Raw genomic sequence first — 22147 nt, 5'->3', positions numbered from 1 at the left:
CAACATTTTAGAGGGAAAGCTGAGCAATGGCTAACACTTAACACCCGTTTCAGAGGATTGTCTTAAATACTAAGCATGCATAATCCCTGCCATGTGAATACTTTATCTACACTCAATTTTCATATATTTAAATCTCAAAGTATGTTGAAGGTTGGAACTATGACATTTGCATGATTAGTTCACAAAAAGGAAAAAGATAAAAATGTATCTTTTGATTCAGTCAAGGGTGATTTCCAGAACATTATTTTGTCATTCTTTTACTTAGTTATGAACTTTTCTTTTTTCTTTCTTTTTTTGTGTACACACTGGGGCTTCAACTCAGGGCCTTGTGTTCTGGCTGTCTGGATTGGCCTTTTCACTCAAGGCTGGTGCTTTACAACTTGAGCCACTCACCACTTCTGGCTTTTTGGTGGTTACTTGGAAATAAGAATCTCATAAGCTTTTCTGCTAGGGGGCTGGCTTTGAACCAGGATTCTCAGACCTCAGAATCCTGAGTAGCTAGGATTACAGGTGTGAGCCATCTGCATGAACTTTTGTATTTGCCTCTGCTCTAACTCAGGGAAAAGGCTCACTCACTCTGTGTGTACTTATTGACCATACACAGCCCAGGGCTTCCGGCCAGATGAGGGTGATTAAAAAGAAGGGACAGCCAGTAGAGCAAATAGGAAGGAAAAGGGCCTGGAATATTCTCTGCTTGTCCAGAGCCAGCCAGACTTTGAAATTAAAGTCAGATGGAGAGAGTTGTGCACTTTGATAGACAGAAAGGAGTTAGAAATTCTTTTCTTTCTTAAACTATGGGCCTGGTTAGTCAGGCACTCTATCACTGAGCTATGACTTAGATGATTTAGACGTTCATTCTGCCAGTCAAAGTGTTTTACTGAACAGCCAGCTATTCCACAGTGAATAAGCAAGGTCATTATTCTGTTGGGCTACTGGTGACCACACCTGGAATCTCGGCACTTAAGAGGCTTGAGGCCAAAGGGTTGACAGTTCAAAGACTGCTTGGGCTACAGAGCTTAAAAATCAACCACCACCATAAAACCCAACCAAAGGTCAAATCAAATGAATCAGGGATAGTCAACTAGTAAGAGCCTTACAGACTTTCCTGTCCAGGTGGGCTTTGAACTGCTATCCTTCCTCAGATCTCAACCTCCTGAATAGCCAGGATTATAGGCATGAGTCACTGGCATCTGGCACATTAAGAGTTTTCTATTAGACTCCTCCTCATCTCATTTAGAATCTAGAATTGTCATAATGGGGTAATCCTAATACTTGAGAGCTTATTAAATCTTGTATTCTGTTTATTTGTTTGCTTATTATTTTTGCAGTGCTGAGGGTTGAACCAGGGCTTTGTGTATGCCAGGCAAGTGCTTTACTGCAGAGATGTGTTACCAGCCAGCTAGTGTTCATGATAAACATGTATTCTAGCTTTAAAGCAGCAGAATGAAAGTGACAGAATGATACCTGTCTGGATCATATCTAGGAAAAAATTGTAGTGCTTTTAGAAACACGAACATTAAAATAAAAAGCAGAGCCTATAAAGCCCTGCAACTGTAGCTATAGCCCTGTGCCATTAGGAAAATGTAATGAGTGCATTTTCCCAAAGACAGCTGGAAAAAAGGTGTATATACAGTATTTGTTTATTAAGAAGAGGGTAAAGTTCGTTTGTACAAACAGAACATGGGATTAATGACACCAAAGAATAAGAGATGGCATAGTATTAGATTAAGAGGGAAACCTTTGCCTGGTTTCAGATCCCTGCTTTGCCACTTACCAAGCTGTGTGACTTAGAAAAATGACTTCTCAGTGCTACATTTTCCTCATCTGTAAAAATGGGAAAACCAATAGGAGCTACCTTTTAGAGCCACTACCATGATGTTGGGTAATATATGAAAGGCACTTAGAACTGTGTTGGCATAGTAAACACCATGGACATGTTTGCTTTGGTATGGTTATTACTACACATGAGATCTTGGCCAGGTTCCTTAGATTTTTTTTTTAGTGCCTCAGTTTCTTCTCCTGTAAGTTAGGGATACAATGCTACTGTTAGAACTGTGTGGCTCTCCGGTGTCAGAAATGGATCCAGGAGCTTTCGTCAAGGCAGTTTACTTGTGTACAAAAGGTGCAACACTTTTACTCTTCCCAGAGCTGGGCAAGCACGCCGGGTGGGACAGTTTGCTGGGTTTTTAGTCCAGTTCAAACTGTTTCTTCTCCTTGTCAAGGAGTTAGGCTCCCATTCTAAGTATAATTGATTACTAAGGTTAGAAAGGGGCGATTCTTTTCTTTTCTTTTTTAAAGGTTTACAATGTTTTCCATCCACCTGCCTGGGTATGGGGCTGCGAAGCAGGTGGCTGGTAGGCACAGGAGGTTGATGAGGTCAGTGGAAAGTTCCCACTCAAAAGGGGGTCTCATTTCTTTTAACTTCATTGATAAAGATTTCTCTTTCTAGCCGGGCACTGATGGCTCACATCTGTAATCCTAGCTACTCAGGAGGCTCACAGCCTCTGAGGATGATAGTTTGAAACCAGCCCAGGCAGAAAAGTCCAAGAGACTCTTATCTCCAATAGACTACTCATCAAAAGCTGGAAGTGGTACTCAAGTGGTAGAGCACTAGCTTTGAGTAAAAACAAGCTCAGGGACAGTTCCCAGGACTCCTGTTCAAGCTCCATGACTGGCCAAAAAAAAAAAATCCTTTCTAATAAGCAGCCCACTTGGTAGTTGCAATTTTATTCTTTTAACGCCTTTGATAAGATTTATCTCGCTAATGTGGCTAGCTAGTCACAAGCAGCACACCTGGTATTCACAATTTATTCTTTTAACTCCTTTGACACAAGATTTACATGGCTGCTGGTCACAAACAGCGCTGATAATAGTCACAAAGCAAATAATTTCAGGAAATATCAATCCCAAAAAATATCAACCTATGAGACAGAAGCACTTTTAGTTGGACAGAAAACACTATTTTTTTCTCTCTCACACTACCTGGCTCAAAGGATTTGTTTGTAGGATAAATGAATATTTCAGAATGCTGGGGGCGGGGGAGAGCTATATTAGGGTTAAACATTTAAATAAAGGCTTTGTGACACTGAAATCGAACTTCTTTTCAACTTGCCGTCTAGTATTTTTCATCCATGAGGGTAAGTGAGTGGCTGATGAAGTGCAAGGTCTTCACACGGAAGCAAAGGCGTTACAGTAACGCTGCAGGTGACCTCTACAAGCTTTCCTGGGATCTGGATCCCTGTTGTAGTCCCCCCCCGCCCCCCCCCCCCCCCCCCCCCGGCTGCACCTGATCATAGCTGTTCCCCGGCCCAGGGCTTATCCTAGTACCTTCCAATGCCACTCCCATTGCCAGAATGTTAGCTTGACCGAATTTGATGGATTCAAGCAAGTCACAAACAGCACTTCACATTCGTGTTGAACATGGACTGCCTCGGTCTCTTCACTCCTATCACCACCTCCACTGTCACTCCCAGCCAGTCTAGTGTCACTCTGGGAGCAAGTAGAAAGAAGGTCTTCCCTAGAGGCACCTCTCCCGACCACAGCCAGTGGCCTAGGCCGGCAAACGTGCATTTCCCAAAGTCCCGAACACACAGGGATGGAGGCTAAGGTATTCATCCAGCTCCTGTGAGCATGCAGCTCTTGACCGCACGTGAGTCTCTTCATTCCCATATTTAATGCAAATGTGATATATTATCTACAGCTTCCTAATAAGGAGAGTTTTAAAAAATGTATACCAGTGCTGGGCCTTGAATTCAGAGCCTAGATGCTGTCCCTTGGCTTTTTGCACTCAAGGCTAGTGCTCTACTATTTGAGCTATAGCTCTACTTTTATCTTTTTTTTTTGCTTGTTATTTGGAGTTAAGAGTCTCCTATACTTTCCTGCCCATGCTGGGCTTCTAACCCAAACCCTCAGATCTCAGCTTCCTAAGTAGCTAGGATTACAGGCATGAGCCAGTGGCACCACGTTTCTCAGGGGGATTTTTTTGTTTGTTTGTTTCAAACCAGTGTTCTATAATCATTGGATACTAGTTCCCACAGCAAAAGTTATCATTTGCTCGAGGGGTGTGTGTGTGTGTGTGTGATATTGGAGTTGAAGCTCATGCCTCACACTTGCTAGACAGATGCTCTCTGCCACTTGAACCAGGCTCCTACCTCTCATTTTTTGCTTTAGCTGTTTTTCAGCAAGGCCTCATATCTTTTGTACAGGGCCATTCTTGGATAGCAGTCCTGCTACCTATGCTTTCCTTGTAGCTGAGAATCCTGGCACTCACTCACTTGTATGACTAGCTTGTTTGTTGAGATGGAGGTCTTACCAAACTTTTGCTTGAGCTCATTCTGGTATTCGAGGTATTTAAAAGCACCCCAGCATTTAGGAGCTGAAGTACACACACCAGCCATTCTGTCACTGTTTGCCTTTGACTCAGGGCCAAAGTCAGCATTTCCCATTAATCTGGTCTTTTCCACCCTGAAGGTGAACTGGGTTCTAGTCCTTCCTGGCTTTGGACACAGTTCACGCCTTGGGGCCTCATCTGGAAAATGCAGGCAGCGGAGTCACAGTCTGCATCTGATGACCTGGAAAGGTGTTTTGTCATCCTGTATTTTGTCTTGCTTTGCTTCAGCTTTTCTATACTTTCCAGTTTCTTTGGGGGAGACTGTGCCTTTCTTCTCAGCAGCCGGCCAGCAGTTCTCCACCTGCTCCTTCTCATCCCCATTCTGTTCCTAACCTAGGTGATAGCTCCCAGCTTCGCAGGTTCCAAGTGTCTTTCTTCAAAAGCTTCTCTGTTCTACTAACTCCACACATGTCCCATAGACAAACAACAGCTCCTATACCTCTGACTACTCAGGAGACTGAGCTCAGAGAATCATGGTGCTGAGCCAGCCAAGGCAGACCAATCTGAGCCTATCTTATCTCCAATTAATTAGCAAAAAGCCAGAAGCGTAGGTGTGGCTTAGGTGGTAGCTCATGGCACCAGCCATGACCCCCAAAGGCCAAGCCTGAGCGAAAGGCCTGGAATTCAAACCTCAGTACTGGTACAAAAATCAAACAATCCAAACCGATTAGTAGTATATGATATGACATCATATGAACTCTAACTTAGACTAGAGAACCATGCTCACTTTTTTTTTTTAGCTGTAGTGGATTGTCTAACATGTTTTTTTCCTTGAATATTTCCCTCACTTTGACAATGTGTGTTTATGTCTTATTTTCGAACAAGTTGATTCCCTCCCATCCTCCCTTCCTCCTTCCCTCCCTCCCGCCCTCCCTCCCTTTCTTCCTTCCTTCCTTCCTTCCTTCTTTCCTTTCCTTTTTTTTCTGGAAGCACTTGGGTTTGGACTCCGGAGTTGGTGCTCTTTAAGCCATACCTCCAATGCTCCTTTTTGCTGCTTATTTTGGAATTAAGAGTCTGGTTTTCTGCCCAGGCTGGCCTTGAACCACAGTTCTTCACAATCCTCACCCTCCTGAGTAGCTAGGAGTCTAGGCATGAGCCACCAGTGACTGGCTTAACTGGATACTTTCAGTGCAGGATGTCTAATTTAAAACAGGAATACAAGCCAGGTGCTGGTGGCTCATGCCTATAATCCTAGCTACCCAGGAGGCTGAGATAGGAGAATTGTGCTTCGAAGCCAGCCTGGGCAGAAAATTTTGTGAGTCTCTCATCTCCAATTAGCCACCAAAAAGCTGGTGCAAAAATTAAAATACGCCCGATATAAACTAATGATTAACTTCAGGCATACTAAACTTTCTTCCTGTTGTAAGTGCTGTTTTCTAACCATTAGTAAATGAAGAAAATACAATGGAATATTTATAAAGATGTAGCCTAAGTGTTGGTAAAAAGAAAAAATATTTGTGGGATTTGAAGTTATTTTCTATAATGAGTCCAATGGTTTTCTGCTTTATGTTTATGAAATGTGAGACCACTTAAGGATCTTTTGACTTTTAGGGGGAAACATGAAGGTGGGAAGAGGACTTCCTAGTGAAGGATCTGAAAAGCAGATTACAAATCCTCCCTGTTATTTAGTTAGTGGATTTACCTTGCACAGTTTAGGTTAATTACAGTCAATTAGGTAATTTTACCACAGCCTGGATCCTTTACTCTGTGACACATGTTTACCTTGCAATTAACAAGAGATCAAGGAGCAAATGAGGTAGGTGTCTCTGGAGACTTCTTTAGCATCAATCTAAAATTTTAACCGCAATAGAAGATCAGAATTCCTTTGGAGAGTTTCTTTTCAGAAATGGATTAGAAATGTCAACAATGAGTCAGGACTGTGATTATGTGTGTTTATGCTTGACTACATCTGGGAATGCCAAACCCCACTAAGTCTTTTCCATCCCATCTGAGATACAGTACTGGGTCCATCTACCTCACTTCTTTATGTAAAAAAAAAAAAAAAGGCTGTACAATTGTAAGCTAATAAAGCATTTTTTAAAATCATGCCTACCACATAGTCAAGTCAAACTGTGCCGTTGAAACAACTGTTTGGTTTTTGTTTTTGTTTTTTTGTTGGTTATGGAGTTTGAGCTCTGGGCCTGGGCGCTGTCCCTCAGTTCTTCAGCTCAAGGTTAGTGCTCTGCCACTTGAGCTACAGCACCACTTCCAGTTTTCTGGTGGTTAATTGGCGATAAGAGTCTCATGGACTTTTCTGCTTGAGCTGGCTTTGAACCGTGATCCTCAGATCTTTGCCTCCTGAGTAGCTAGGATTACAGGTGTGAGCCACTGGTGCCCGGCTGTGATTTTTTTTTTATATCAAATCAAACTCTACAAACTCATGGATTGGATGTTTGGTTCCTAGCTGGTAGTGGAAAGTGTAGGAGGTGTGGCCTAGTGGGAGGAAGTAGGTCTTTGGTGGGGGTGAGTCTTTGAATGTCACACTTAGTCCTTGGTGCCTTCTTTCTTCTTGTTTCCTGTGTACCATGAGTCAGAGAACCACTGTACATTCTCCTACCACCATGTGTATGGGCTCCCTTTAGACCCAGAAACCATGAAGTCAAGGATTGTTGGCTGAAAACTTCTGAAACCAAACCAACCTTTTCTCTTTTAAGTTGTTTAAATTGGGTATTTGCTCACAGTGATGGAAAGTGTAACAAATTCATGGAAGTGTATTATCTTCATCTTTCTCTCTTCTGGAATAAGAAACAACTGATTCTTGAAATTGGAAAAATGCAAACAGATTGTTCTCCATTAGTGAATTCATCCTTTGTGTGGATATGGGAAATATCGAAATTAATAGTAGCAGTCGGGCATCCATAGTAGTTCACTCCTGGCATACTTGCTACTTGGGAGACTGCGATCTGAAGGATTGCCGTTGGAGCTAGCCAGGAAGGAAAGTTTGTTAGACTCATCTCCAGCTAACTAGCAAAAAGCAGGGGTAGAGCTGGAGATGTGGCTCAAGAGCTAGAGCACCAGCCTAAGCAAGTTCAAGGTCCTGAGTTCAAATACCAGTATTGAAAAAAAATAACTAGCAAAGTTGACCCTGGCTCTGTTAGAGGTTCTACCTTAGAGGGTTGCCTTATGCTAGATTTTTTCAGGTTGGACAGCTTCCTGCTAGTTACTTGGATGAACACAGAGGCTGTGCACAACTGACTCAGACTTCCAGAGAAGCTTTTGTTTGGCACTTACCCATAGTAGGGGTTCAAGTAAGAGCTTGTATGCTTGAGGCATTGTGGGAACACAGCACCCTTTTATATGCCCTCTGGACACTAGGTGCTTAGTTGTGAGTGTCAGGGATTTCTCTGATCCATATAAGAGAGGATCCCTCTGTCTGAACCGGAAGTTTTATACTTAAGAATACTCATTGAGAAACACAAATGAGATAGCGTACAATTAATGTCAATCGAGTTTTAAGCATTTGTTAGTAGACACGTATTTGGGGAATTTTTGCTGGTATGCAGAGCAATACTTATAAGGCCAGAATTCTGGAAGTCAAAGACAAGGCTGCAAATTTTATAGCCTTGTAGACCACTATCAACCATGCCTAAAGCACACGCTAAGTTCTTGGAAGATAAATACTAAACTTGTATCAAAAATTAGTCTGGTATATCTGCATGTAGAAATAGCTAATTTTGTCTGTATTAGTTGAGACTATTTTGGCTCACACAACCCAACTAAAGTTCCTCCCTGGGTCTCACTCTGCAAGGAATGCGATGTGAATTCTGGGGTGTTGATGACTTACAATGCCTGATCAAGACAAAAAGGTGAAGACCACTGACAAATCAACGGACCGGAAGCAGCCAGGAAGCACCCCCAGGTAACAGCCCTCCCCACCCCCATCCCACCACTCGGAAAGTAAGTGACTAGAACAGATTCAGTGGCTTCAGGAGAAATAAGAGTAGACTCCTGACAATGGCTTCTCTGGGTTACAGTGTTGACGGAAACATTTGATCGTCTCTACAGGTCTAGAGGAAATGGTCAGCTGTATGCATGTGTTTCTGGCGGGCCTGCAAATAAATGGCTGGCTGTAATGGGTAACATGATCTTGTTTACCTATAGCTTGTGTTGCCTGACATCATGCCATTCTGTCTCCTAGGGACTACTCAGATCTTAAAAGACTCCGGTGCCTTTTGAACGTCCAGTCAAGCAAACAGCAGGTAGTGTTTTCAAAGACTGGGCATGTATTTGCAAAAGAGCAATGGCATGTTTCCGAAAGGAGCCATTCTAACAGCTTTGTGAACACAGTAGGTTCAGTGTCTTTGTTTTTCACCTGTTTCTTTTCCTTCATGTGGCTGTTTTTCCCCTACCCGGTCCAGGCTCTCCCAAGACCTGTCATCCACAGCTTTTCCAGCCTTGCGCTCTCATTCATGCATCCTGTGTCAGCCTATGCTTTCCACCAAGTACTGAGTGGCTTTAGCAGCAAAGCCTTTTACTTTCTATCAGCCAGCTCTGACTGAGTGGCAAACTTGCCTCTCTAGAGGATTTAAGAGATTCATTTTCCCGGTGTTGACCACATGTTCCTTCTCCTCCTCCCTTCAACGTACTAATCATCATGACTCTGTAAAACCACGGCCTTTAAGCTGTTGTTGAAGCAAAGTGGGAAGTTCTTCTGAGCTTTCCCCAAATCTTAAATAAATCTACCTAGAGTAGAATGTAAAATTGCATTAGAAATCTGACACAAGTTAAGTATTTTAATTTGCAATTAATAAAAAAAAGACAGATAAGGGGCTGGGAAGGTGGCTCAGTGGTAGAGCGCTTGCCTTGCATGCCAGAGGCCCTGGGTTTGATTCCTCAGCACCACATAAGCAAAAAGAAAAAAGCTGGAAGTGGCGCTGTGGCTCAAGTGGTAGAGCGCTAGTCTTGAGCTGAAGAGCTGAGGGACAGCGCCCAGGCCCAGAGTTCAGGCCCCAAGACTGGACCAAAAAAAAAAAAAAAGACAGATAAAAGAAAAAAATATTATTCGCTCCTCAATTGCCTTGATGCTAGAGAGGTTTAATAGCACCATAGTGACAGCATGGGGCTGGCGGTGCCCTCCGATGCCAGGATGCATTGTGAGAGGGGGCAGAGACACCCCTGGAGCTTGAGTGGCAAGGAAAGACACAGTTCCTGAGCACTGGGCTGCTTTTCCATCAGTGATATTGATGGGAAAGGCATTCCAGGTGGACTGAGATGACTGATCAAAAATCTGAAGGAAGTGGCTAACAAACATTGAACAAAATGTTGATGAGATGTTTCTATTGGCAGAGGTGGAAGACACTGGTGTCTGAATGACATAATTGTGCCGGTACTGGGGCTTGAACTCAGGGCCTGAACGCTGTCCCTGAGTTTCTTTGCTTAAAACTAATATCCTGCCACTTGAGCCACAGCGCCACTTCTTGGCATTTTTAATTTCATGATTAGTTAGAGATAAGAATCTTGTGGATGTTTCTGCCTAGGCTGGCTTTGAACTGCGTCTTCATATCTCAGCCTCCTGAGTAGCTAGGATGACAGGCAAGAGCCACCAATGCCTGGCTCAAGTTTCCTTTTAGTAAGTTCTTGGCCTCTGCAGCTGTAGCTGCCACGTCTGTAGTCCCCAAGGAGTCTCCATGAATGTGGATAACTTGACTATTGGAATGGTGATTGCATGTACTCTGTGCTTCTATTTTGGTAGCTTCCAGCCATTAACTTTGACAGTGTCCCAAATAGCATGGTGAAGTCGGAGGCTGCCATCAAGGCAGGGGGGCCCCGAGTTCGAGGTCAATGGCATGAGTCCACAGAAGCTGTTGAACTTGAAAATTTTAGGTAAGCAATCTCCCTTGTCTTCGGCAAGCAATTCTACTCCATTTATTTCAAGCTGGTCATAAGAACTAAAATTGAAAACCTGTTTTAAAAAGTTCCACTGAGATTCTCAGCTTATTGGATGTAGTGGCTCACTAGCAGGCGCGGTCATCACAGTTGGAACTGAGCTGGGAATTCAGGGCCCTGCAGTTGACCCTGCAATTGAGGGAGTGTTTCTGGGTTATTGATTCTAATCTCTGCCTTAGCTTTTGGTCTGCCCCCATCTTTCCAGTCATGAGAAGATGTGAAAGAATGTTTCTATGAATAGAGATCATGGCTGGAGGGTGTGGTAGGCAAGGCATGAGATTCTCATGTCCATGCACCATGTAGACGTGTATGATCATCACTGTACATTGTTTTGCAGTCACATGTTTTAATGTCATGTTTCACTTTTGGAAACATGATCAGATTCTGTATATTCCAGAACCACTTAGGAATCAATCATGTTGAAGGATGAATTAAAAATATAGATACAAATATCAAACTGACCAAATACATGAAAGAGTATTCCATTGAAGGGGGGGGAATACTCCAAACAAAGCAAACAACAAAAGAAAAAAATGCCACAGGAAGGCAACTGAAGGACCTCAGGACTTAGAGCCAGACAACTTCCTTCAGGCTCCTACGATGGGCCTCAGCCCCTCCTGGAGCTGGTTTTGTTAGCTTTCCAGTGTGCTCATGTCACTAATGAATGCATGGAATATCAACATGAATAGTTTAGAATGAACACTTATTTATTTGACCGAATTACCTTATTTCCCTGTCATTATATGGCTGTGTCATTTTATGACAGACATCACTTCTTGAACTCATATATGTGTGTATGCATTTGTGTGTGTATTTAGTTTATATGTGTATGTATGTATATATTTTTATAGATGTAGTATGTAATACATATGTATGTATGTATGTATGCATGTCTTTTTCACTACTGTGGTTTGAACTCAGGACCTTGCACTTGCTTGGCTTACTTGGTAGGCTGATGCTCTACCACTTGAGCCATGCTTCCAGACCAGCTTTCAGCTGGTTAGTTTGAAGGTGGATTTTTGTAGACTTTTCTGCCTGGGCTGACTTCAAACCATGATCCTCCTGATTTCAGCCTTCAGAGTAGTATTACAGGCTTCAGCACTGTACTAAAGGGGCTATATTTTTAAAATACACTTTTAATGAGACACGCTATTTTTTGTTACATATTTAGTTTACTAGTATCCATGTATGAAGAAACCATGGTAACCCATTTTTCTCTGGGTAGGAAGAGGCAATGTAATTGCATCTGAAAGATGACAAAGGCAGAATGATTGACAGACATCACAAGGTTACAGAGCTTGCTTTTTTAAGAAAAATTCCAGTTTATTGGGCCTAGATCTTAAAATTAGTGTGTTCTAATATGCATCAGAATATTGTATTATAGATTTTATAGCACTGTGACTCTTGTACAGAATCTTCTCTCCTCTCCCAGGTTTAAAGTAGGATATTTTGGGCATATTTTGGACTTCTTTGATGTGTTGTAATGTCAGCCAAAAGAAGCTGAAATTGGAATGTTTTGAAATTTTATTAAATGCACACATACACACAACCCCCCCCACCCCAGACAAACAACCAGCAACCATCCATCAAGAGAGCTGAGAAGGTATAAACTGCTAACAAATATTTAGAGTCTGTAAAGAAATGCATGTGGCACCTCCGGTATTGATAGATAGAGCAGCCGGTGAACAGGACAGAAGGGAAGCATTTTTCTGTCTGTTGTGCAGTGATGCAGACAGTTTCTCTCCATATAACATTTTAATCCCTCCAACCAGTGTGTGTGTGTATGTGCCAGTACTAGAGCTTAAACTTGGGGCCTGGATCCTGTCCCTTAGCTTTTTCTACACTAAATTGGTGCTCTTTTACTTGAGTCACAGCTCAACTTCTGGATTTTTGCTGGCTAATTAGAGATAGAAGTCTCATGGGCTTTTCTTCAGGCTGCTTTTTGAATCATGATCCTTAGATGTTAGCCTCTTAAGTAGTTAGTCTTACAGACATGAGCCATTAGCGCCCAGCTCCTCCAACCAGTTTTAACTGTGTTTATATAAAAATGTTAATATGGTAAGATGAAATACATATTCTTGATTGTAATTTTTATTATTAAAATTACAGTTGAATTTGTGTGTGTGTGTGTGTGTGTGTGTGTGTGTGTGTGTGGTTAATTGGAGATAAGAGTCTCATAGACTTTCCTTCCTGGGCTGCCTTTCAGCAGTGATCTCAGATCTCAGCCTTCTGAGGAACTAGGATTACAGGCATGAGCCACTGGCACCTGGCTCCCTAGCTCCTATTTTAACAGTTGGTATTTGTCTTTCATGTTCCTGCACGACTCTGAGGATTTGCCTGAACATTGATGGCCACTGTCTGCCTTAGTAACTTTGAGATTGCCCAAAGAATGTTTCTTATAACATTCTCTTGTGTTTGTTTGATCTTAGTATAAACTACAAGACGGAGAGAAACTTCAGCAAACACCCTCAGCATCAGTTATTTCAGGAGATTTTCACAGCCTTAGTGAAGAATAGACTTATATGCAGGTAAGACTAACTCTGGATAGACAGACTTGCTCCCCCCCATTACTCCCCCACCCCCACCCCGTGTATCTGCTTTAGCTCTGGTATGTAGAGTATGGCTTTGAAGCAGTTGAGATGATTGGACACAGTGCCAGTCAATAACATAGAAGGAAGAGCCTCGAGACGGAGAGAGTGGGGCATCGGTATAGTTCACTGAGAGCTCTCTGGTCAGGCACTGGATCCATCTGCATCTGATGACTGGTAAGGTGAAGAGGGAAAACACTCTGTTACTCTGTTTTGTTTGTGCCAGTCCTGGGGATTGAGCTTTCTTGTTCTCCCTTGGCTTTTGTGCTCTACCACTTAAGCCACGCTGCTACGTCTGGCATTTTGCTGGTTAACTGGAGATAAAAATGTCAAGGATTTGTCTCATTGGGCTGGCTTTGAGCCATGATCCTCAAATTGCTAGTCTCCTGAGTAGGTAGGATTATAGGCGTGCGCCACCAGCATGAGTGCCCAGCGGTTGCTCAATTCTTTATGGCACACATTAAGGCTGCTGAAAGATATACAAGCATTGCAAAGGATGGGAAGTTATCCTCAGCTTGAACAAAGAAGAATAATGGTGAGCAGTAAATAAATAATCATGGGTAAAATGATACTAGAAAACAATGTTCTTTAATATTTTGGTATCAACAAACAAAGATGCTTCAGGAATTGCTACTTTGGAGAAGTATAACATCTCAGGGCAAGACTTGACATCAGTTAGTTCAAAAGGCCATTCCCCTCCCCCCTCCACATACACACTTTGTGCTAGTACTGAACCCAGAGTCTGGACACTGTCTGTTAGCTTTTTCAGAGTTTCCTGCCTGCGCTGGTTTTGAACCACAATCCTCAGATCTCAGCCTCTGAATAACTAGGATTATAAGTGTGAACCACAGGCACCCACCCTCAAAGGGATCTCACCAATCCTCAGTCTCTCTATTCTTAGCGATCTCTTATTCTTTGTGAAGAATGAGACACCCTAGGTTGGATGAAATTACCTCCCTGTAACCTGAGCAGTCCCTGGAAATCCTCAAAGTAGGAAGAGTACTTGTCAACCTCTGTGAGTTCATAGCAGGAGAAGGAATTTAGGATGTGGCACATCAAAGCATTCTTTTCTGTCTGCCTTTGGCTGCTGACAGTTCACAATGTTCAGTTCTATTCTCAAAGCAGGTCTGAGAAAAATTTGGATTAAACATGAAGCTCTTTCATTGTTGCTCACCTCAGGCAACCTTGCTACTATGGCCAGGACTGGCTTTCCCCACCGCTCTTCCTTTAGGCATATACAAGAAGATCATCTCATGGCTTTTTCTCACGTGACTTCCAATCCCAGTCCTCAGTGAACATCAGATTTACTGCTGGAGCCGGGCCCTGGTGGCTCAAGCTGATTGATAATCCCAGCTACTTGGGAAGCTGAGATCTGAATATTGAGATTTGAAACCAGTCAGGGTAGGAGAGTCTGTAAGACTCTTAGTTCCAATAACCACTAGAAGCTGGAGAAGGAGATGTGGCTCAAGGAGTAGAGTACTAGTTGTGAGCCAGAGAGCTACAGGACAGTGCCCAGGCTCTGAGTTCAAGCCCTAGTACTGGCAGAAATAAAATCAAAGATTTAGTTGCTAAACAAACTGATGAGCATCTACAATGTGCAAAGAAGGGAGTGGATAAGGGGGAAGGAAGGAAGGGTAAGCACATAAGGATGAATAGGATGTGGAGTTTTTCCCTTCCTAGACACTCAATCCAGCTAAAGGCTGGATGAAACTGGACAGTGGGAGCTTTGGCTCTTGGTCCAATTCTGATTGTAGGCAAGGTGAGGCACATTGAGGATGTCGAGCCACTTGGTTTTGCCCTGAGAACACGGTTGGTTGAGAGCTTAGACCCATCTGCGAAGTGTGACTACTTCCAGTTCCTCCTCCATTTCTGCGTAGTTGATAATGATGTTAAACCAACCTTGCCTTGGAACTATAATTCTAGAATGATCAAAAGTCCTCCTTCCCCCATCCATAGCTACGGAGATCAGCCGCCCCTTGCACTCTTCTGGCTTTAGTTGGAAGTCCACCTGATCCATTTAGCATGTCCTCATCCATCCAACACTCCCCTCACTTTCTGAAAAGGATAAGCTGAACCCAAGTCTTTGCTTAGCTAGTCAAATACCCTGTCATTTAAGCCATACTTTCAGCCCTTTTCTGCTTTGGTTAATTTTTCAGGTAGGATCTTCACTTTTGTCTGGATCAGCCTCCAACTATGATCTTCTTACCTCTGCCCCCTGATGAGCTGGGACTACAGACCTATCTAATTGCAACAAACTTATTATTTGAGATAAGATATTAGTAACTTTTGGCCAGGCTAGCCTTGAACCTCAATCTTACTACCTTTACCTACCAAGTAGCTGAGATTATAGGAGTGAGCCAGTCTACCAAGCCTACAACTGTTTTCTTTTTGAGTTTTTCATTTGGTTGTCTGCATGCAGACCTCACCTTGTAACCAAGAGGTGAGATGAGAGGTTGGAAGTCAGGATAGAGGGAAGATTCTCTCCAGTGTTTTGAACCTACTGAAATACTTTTATTTTTTAAATTTAATTTTACTGTCAAGGTGATATACAGAGGGTTACAGTTACATAGGTAATGTATTTTTTTTTTTTTTTTTTTTGTCAGTCATGGGGTTTGAACTCAAGAACTCAAGGCCTGGGTGCTGTCCTTTTTTTTTTTTGTTTTTAGGTCCAGTCATGGGGCCTGAACTCTGGGCCTGGGAGCTGTCCCTCAGCTCTTCAGCTCAATGATAGTACTCTACCACTTGAGCCACAGTGCCACTTCCGGCTTTTTTCTTTTTGCTTATGTGGTGCTGAGGAATCAAACCCAGGGCCTCAGGTATGCAAGGCATGCGCTCTACCACTGAGCCACCTTCCCAGCCCCTTGTCCTTGAGCTTTATTTGCCTAAGGCTAGCACTCTAGCACTTTGAGCCACAGTGCCACTTCCTGTTTTTTTGGTGGTTAATTGGAGATAAGAGTCTCACAGATTTTCCTGCCCTGGCTGGCTTAGAACTGTGATCCTCAGATCTCAGCCTCCTCAGTAGCTAGGATCATAGGCATGAGCCACTGGCTCCTGGCCCCACTGAAATTCTCGAAGTTCATGAAGTTGATGGAGAGATGTGTGTTCTGTGATTTCACCTCATCACACGGTACAGAGAAAGGTCAATAGGCATTTTGCTGCCAGTCCTGGGCACCAAGGTGCGGTCTGCCAGCTAGTTCAGAACTCACTTAGAAAGGTCATCGAGTGAGTCCCATGAATTGTAATGGAGAAAGGTTTGGTGCTTTACCACTGAGCAGCCCTTGATGCAGAGAAAGTTTTAGTAAGCCTGCGTGCAGCTTCAGGTTTGTGTCTCTATGTACTTAAAATCTGATGATCAGTTCCTTCCGTGGGTTGGAAAGAGCTTTAATATCTTGTTCCTTCTTGTCTTCATCTCTTTTACATTTGTTGTTGCTTTTTAAAAGTTTCTTTAGTGCTAAGGATAGAAGCCAAGGCTTTGCCACACTCCACGTATATTGTACTGCTGAGTTTCTGAAGAGGAAGCTTCTGTGCCTTGAAGGTTTTCCCTCTCTTACCTCTGAGCCTATGCCATATTAGTTCTCTGCCTAAAGCGCTGTACTCTGCTCCCTTATGGATCCAGCCTCTTCTGGCTTCTCATCCATACCCCTCCCCTTCCCTTCCTCTGACACCCTCTGGGCCCTCTGCCTTCAGTACATTTTGAGCTTCTGGAGCTTAGGGTCTGGTCTTTATCCTCAGTGCGTGTTATGGAGAGAACTGAGGTTGACATTCTTCATTTGGAATTTCTTTGCATCAAATTATTTTGGTTACTTATTAAAAATTGTTTTTGAGGGCAGGGGTAATGGCTGAAGTGGTAGAATGCCAGCCTAATAAGTGCAAGGCCCTAAAGTTCAAACTTCCAAGTACTGTTAAGTTAAAAAAAAATACAGAAAAGTAGCCTCAAGTCATGATCCTCCAGGTCTCAGACTCTTGAGTTGCTGAGAGCTACTGGCACCTAGCTATAGTTTTATCTCTCATGAAATGTTATTTGGGGTTTCTCCCACACTTCAAATGTACACATATTAATCCTTCCCCCTCCCCCAAAACTGTAAAAGTTATTGCAGTGGAACTGATTCTGAAGAAAATCTAGTCTGTCTCATTGTGTGGATGAGTGAGCTGAGAAGTTAGGCCCTAAGTCCTGAGGCTGAGTCTTTGCTGCTGACAGCCTTTTCCTGTGCCTTTTGTTCTTTCTTTTAACTTTCTCATGAAAGCAATTGTTATTTTATTTTATGTATTATTTATTTATTTTTGTGCCAGAACTGGGGCTTGAACTTAGGACTTGGGCATCATTACATGTCTGTTTTTTGGTTTTTTTTGGATTTTTTTTTTTTGGTGGTTAATTGGAGATAAAAGTCTTAGAGACTTTCCTTCCTGGGTTGGCTTTGAACCACAATCATCATATCTCAGCTTCCTGAGTAGCTAGGATTACAGATGTGAGCCATTGGTTTATAAATATAGGTTTTTAATCATGACATGAACTTTTGACAGCGGCAGCCGCATTCCAGCAGCCCCCAGCTCCACAGCTCAATACCACCCTTGTGCAAACCTTCTTGTGAAACTTCTGGCATCTGCCTCAGTGTGCAGATTCACTTAGACCACTTGCGCTCTTACTAATCTCAGTTGCTGCCGTTCTGACCCAGTAAACGGGGCTCTCTCCTACCACACAAAGTTTTCTTCCACTGAAAAAGAACTAGAAACTCCATATACAGACTACATCCGCATGACATTTTCCCTTCCCCCTCCCCCCCCCCCCCCCGCTAATCTCTATAGCATACCTCATGTCATCATTGGATGCTGACAGCCAAATGGCCCTAGCCTGGGCCCAGTGCTGTGTATTAATAGTCCTGAGGACACTGTGATCTAAGTTCAAACAGAGGGGAGAAATGTCTGCCCATCTAAACCTGCTTCTGTGTGTCTGGCATATTGCAATGCATACAGACAGGTGGATCTTTCCAGAGCTATCTCAAAGACTCAGAACCACTTTAGCTGGCCTGTCCTGTCCCCATACTAAACACACATGATGAGATCTCCTGCGGGGTGGGGGGGGGGGGGGACCCATATGAAGGATGGGATGGCAGAACCTGGCTTGGGACTCTGCTACCCAATAGAAAAACACATCCTTCCAGTCTGTCGCTGTCACTCTAAAGGATTGTCTGGTGGCTGGGAGTTATGTTCCTTGTCCCCCACCATTGTTGGCCTACAATGGCAAGTATCAGCTTACAGAGCATGGAGTCCCCTAGAACCCCATGGCCTATGCCCATGGCTGCATCCTCATGTGGGGGGCAGGGAGGAAAAAGGAGTGGTGGGGGGCCAAGAGAAAGCTGCCAAAGAGGCAGCAAGTGCTCTCCTTTAGAGGTCCAAGTTCGGGAGCGCCAGAGGACTCGGCCATCAGGAATTCTATTTACATTTACACCCGAGGCCAGAGCCACACTGAAATATTAATAGCTTAGGACGTCAGTTCCCGAGGTTGCAGCTCAGCAGTCCAAAAGCCATTTGCTTAGGCCAGAACGTTCAACCCTGACACAACTCTACGCCCTTTAATTTACTGCCTCTCCTTCAGTAGTAAAAGCGAACAGAAGTCCTTTCGGGAATTTTTTGTTCTTTTCTTTTCCTTAAAGGGCAAAGGAGGACACAGAAAAGGCCTTTTTATGCTTATTTGAATTAAAAAAAAAATCCACAGGAGAGCTGGTGATTTTCCTCATAGAGACTGTCTGTTGCCAGCAGGGGCATGCGTAGTAGTGGCATGAGCCATCTCTTAACTGTCCCCTGTCGTTTCCTTTTAAATAATTAAGGGCCACTTGAGGGCTCTTTCTATTAGCACTTTGGCATGGAGTGTCTTGGCAGTGTAGTTTGGACTGTAAACCCCAGCACCTGAGAGGGTATTTGTAAAAACCTGTGTGTAAATATTAAAAGATTTTTTTTTTTTGTTCTGTACTTGGATCCTTAGAGTAGACAAGAGATGAACAGGTATTCCCAAATCTGTCATATTTTCCTCAATGCAGGGGATTCACAGTTTGAGCCAAGATGAGCCATAGTTCAATTATGGAGTGTCGCCAGGGCTTGATTCACAGCCCTGGGCTTGGATGAGTTCCTTCATTTCCCAAGAAACTAGAGTGTGTCCCAGAGGTCCCCAAGGGCCACAGGCCAGGGGCTCGCTCTGGAGGAGGATGTGTGGGTGGTGGGAAGAGGAGTTCTCAGGAAAGGATGCTCCAGAACCTCTGTCTCTGCAGCCCCTGCGGCCCCCTCCCCCCACTCAGCCACCCACTGCTGGGAAGAGAAAGCTGTGGCCCAAGCACAGGGGCCAGTCTTCTGCCCAAGAGGTGAGGGGAGTGGCCAGTGGCTTGGGTTAGTGGGTGGGCTAGCAGCCACATATGTTCACCCTACATTCAGAGAACAATGGCATCAGAGCTCAGGCTTAAAATGTGTAGGTTTGCCAGTGGCTCACACCTGCGATCCTAGCTACTCAGGAGGCTGAGATCTGAGGCTCTTGATTCAAATTTGGTCCTGGCACAAAGGTCCATCAGACTCTTCTTTCTGATTAACCACCAAAAAAGTCAGAAGTGGAGGTATGGCTCAAATGATAGAGTACCAGTCTTGAGTGAAATAGCTAAAGGAAAGCACCCAGGCTTTGAGTTCAAGTGTACACAAAGAAGTAGAGAGTGAGAGAGGTAAGGGCAGGGGAGAAGGAAGGAAGGAAGGAAGGAAGGAAGGAAGGAAGGAAGGAAGGAAGGAAGGAAGAGAGGGAGGGAGGGAGGGAGGGAGGGAGGGAAAGAAAGAAGGTATTCTATCACAAGAAGCTGAGGATAAATACCAGACAAGCCAGGTAACTGTTGGCTTGGTCAACAGCTCCAGTAAATGCTCTTGTCTGACTGGGGACAAACTGTAAAAAGATTTACTCTAGCCTTTCTTAATGCATGGCCAATAGGGAAAAAGTCTAACTCTAGTCTGAAATAGCTTTCATTGTCTCCCTTAGCTGTCCATGGCTAAGTGTGAAACAACAATTAATGCTCTGTATGTCAGGGTTTTTTTTCTTAATATGAGCACCAAGTACCCGTGTTGCTTGCTATGGCTTGGAGCACAGTCTCTAGCAAGTCTGGTGCATAGGTAGTGTTTGACTTCCCCTGTACCACATACACTGTGGTTACACTAACTTCTGGACTGGCCTCATGTCAGCTGGGGGAAGGGCTTCCTCTTTGTCTTTAGGTTCTGGTGTTGGGAAAGCATGGAAGGTGGTTGTAGAAGCACTTGAGGCCCTGGCTTATGGCACAGCCCTGTCCAGGCACCGGGGGGAGGCAGTGAATGCGGCTGTGCGGGGAGATGGGGGCAGAGGTGAGGTCACGGAAGGCCGTGTGGCCATGGAGGGCTGTGTGGCCATGGCATAGACTTTGGCTCTCATTCTGGTATAAATACATATATATGACGCAATTCCTGCCCATGCTCATGCTGTAAATGGGAGTTAAAGATTCATTGGCAGCCTAGTGCTGGTGGCTCATGCCTTTAATCTCACCTACTCAGGAGGCTGAGATCTGAGGATCACATTTTGTAGCCAATCCATGGAGGAAAGTCCTTGAGACTTTTATCTCCAGAGAACCAGCAAAACCAGAAAGTGAAGCTGTGGCTCAAGTGGTAGAGCATTAGCCTTTAGCAAATAAAGCTAAGGGACAGTACCCAGACCCTGAGTTCAAGACCTTGTATACACACACACACACACACATACACACACACAAGACTCAGTAGTGATTCCTATGTGTACCTTCAGTATTTTGAGCTGAATACACCTGATCTCACCATCTAGCAACTCCTAAGCCTTAGACAATGACACTGTGTGGGTAAGATGGAGGCCCACCCCAACACACCCACGACTTTCAGGAACTTCCTTTTGCCAGGAATTTCCTTCCATTCCTTTTGTCTCCTTTCTTTCAGGAAGAGTACCCAATTTTCCCCTTCTCCAAGAATAAAGCTCGTTGAGGCGCCATCTCATGTATTTCAAAAGAAAATGCGGCATCTATATTATTTCAAAAGCCAGGGCAGATTTTAATAACCTCCTTCTTAATCCTATCACTTAGCATTAAAAAGGAAGGGGGAATTTACATGCTCTTTTTCAGTGTGCTTCCTGGTTTTCACTTCTTAGGCTGGCTCTTTCTGGCATTTGTTGAAAACAATATAATTTCCCTAGCTCCTCATCTATCTATCCTGTTTCAGTACCCTGAGGGGTGGAGTGATAGGCTTTATTGATGGATTGATTGCTTGTACTGGGGCTTGAACTCAGAACCTCAGCTTTTTCATTCATGACTTCCTTTTTCCACTGGAGATAAGAATTGGTCTGCCAGGTCTGGCTCTGAACCTCAGTTCTCAAATCTCAACCTCCTGAGTAGCTAGGATTACAGGCAGGAGCCATCAGTGGCCAGCTTACTTCTGTGTGAGATGAACTCCTGATGTGTTGTCTCAAATTTATGATTCTCCTGCCTCAGCTTCCTGAGTAGCTGGGATTACAGGGTGCATCATTGTATCCAGCTCTCTTGACCATTTTCACTACATTTTCTACCAGCTTCAACTGGATACAATACAAAGAACAATGAAAGAAATTGCTTGCAGTGACCTATGAGGGCCTGGAAAAACCTAGATGAGCCCCAGGGAAGTGAACACCCTAGCACTGATGCTATCTGCTTCTTCTTCTTCCAGATACTCTAAGGTCACTCATGACTGCAATGTCACACAGCACATTAGATAGACCCATCCATTCCTGAAAATGATGGCATAGCTTTTATTTTTCTGATACTGGGATTTGAATTTAGGCTCTGGTCCCTTAGCTTTTTCACTCAAGGCTAGTGCTCTACCACTTGAGCCACATCTCCACTTCTGGCTTTTTGGTGGTTAATTGGAGATATAAATCTTGTGGACTTTACTTCCTGAGATGGCTTTCAACCATGATCCTCAGATCTCATCCTCTTAGGATTACAGGCCTGAGCCACCAGGGCCTGGCTGGTTATCTTTCTGAAGTTTGATTCTCAGTGGTTATTACATAAAAGGCAGTGATCTGTGACTGTCTGGGGAAGAGGAAGAAGATGGTGGCATCCAGTCAGATGCTGAGGCTCTACAAGTTGTTCTTCTCCATGCTAGGCACACAGCCCCCTTCAGCACGTGCCTTTAAAAATAAAAGGAAAACATTGTAATGCATGTTTAAGGTGTGAACACTAAGTTGTTAGGAGGTATATTCTTTATTAAGTTGGGTCTAATAATTATTAGTACT

The 22147-nt window shown here is 43.7% G+C and overlaps 1 protein-coding gene across 1 annotated transcript in view; it reads left to right on the top strand.

Annotated features, from left to right (window-relative positions):
• Nek10 (NIMA related kinase 10) overlaps nt 1-22147 on the top strand; it is a 163321-nt gene that overhangs the window by 1418 nt on the left and 139756 nt on the right. The window contains exons 2-5 of the mRNA XM_042680289.1: nt 8139-8249; nt 8529-8589; nt 10083-10213; nt 12706-12804. Coding sequence (XP_042536223.1) covers nt 8176-8249; nt 8529-8589; nt 10083-10213; nt 12706-12804 — 365 coding nt within the window. The 5' untranslated portion in view covers nt 8139-8175. The remainder of the gene's footprint in view (nt 1-8138; nt 8250-8528; nt 8590-10082; nt 10214-12705; nt 12805-22147) is intronic.

Source organism: Dipodomys spectabilis, unplaced genomic scaffold (assembly GCF_019054845.1).
Source record: "Dipodomys spectabilis isolate Male_0828 unplaced genomic scaffold, ASM1905484v1 ptg000054l, whole genome shotgun sequence".
In the NCBI taxonomy this organism is placed as follows: Eukaryota; Metazoa; Chordata; class Mammalia; order Rodentia; family Heteromyidae; genus Dipodomys; species Dipodomys spectabilis.
The sequence above is the reverse complement of the archived record's forward strand: the minus strand, read 5'-3'. Positions and strand labels throughout refer to the sequence as shown.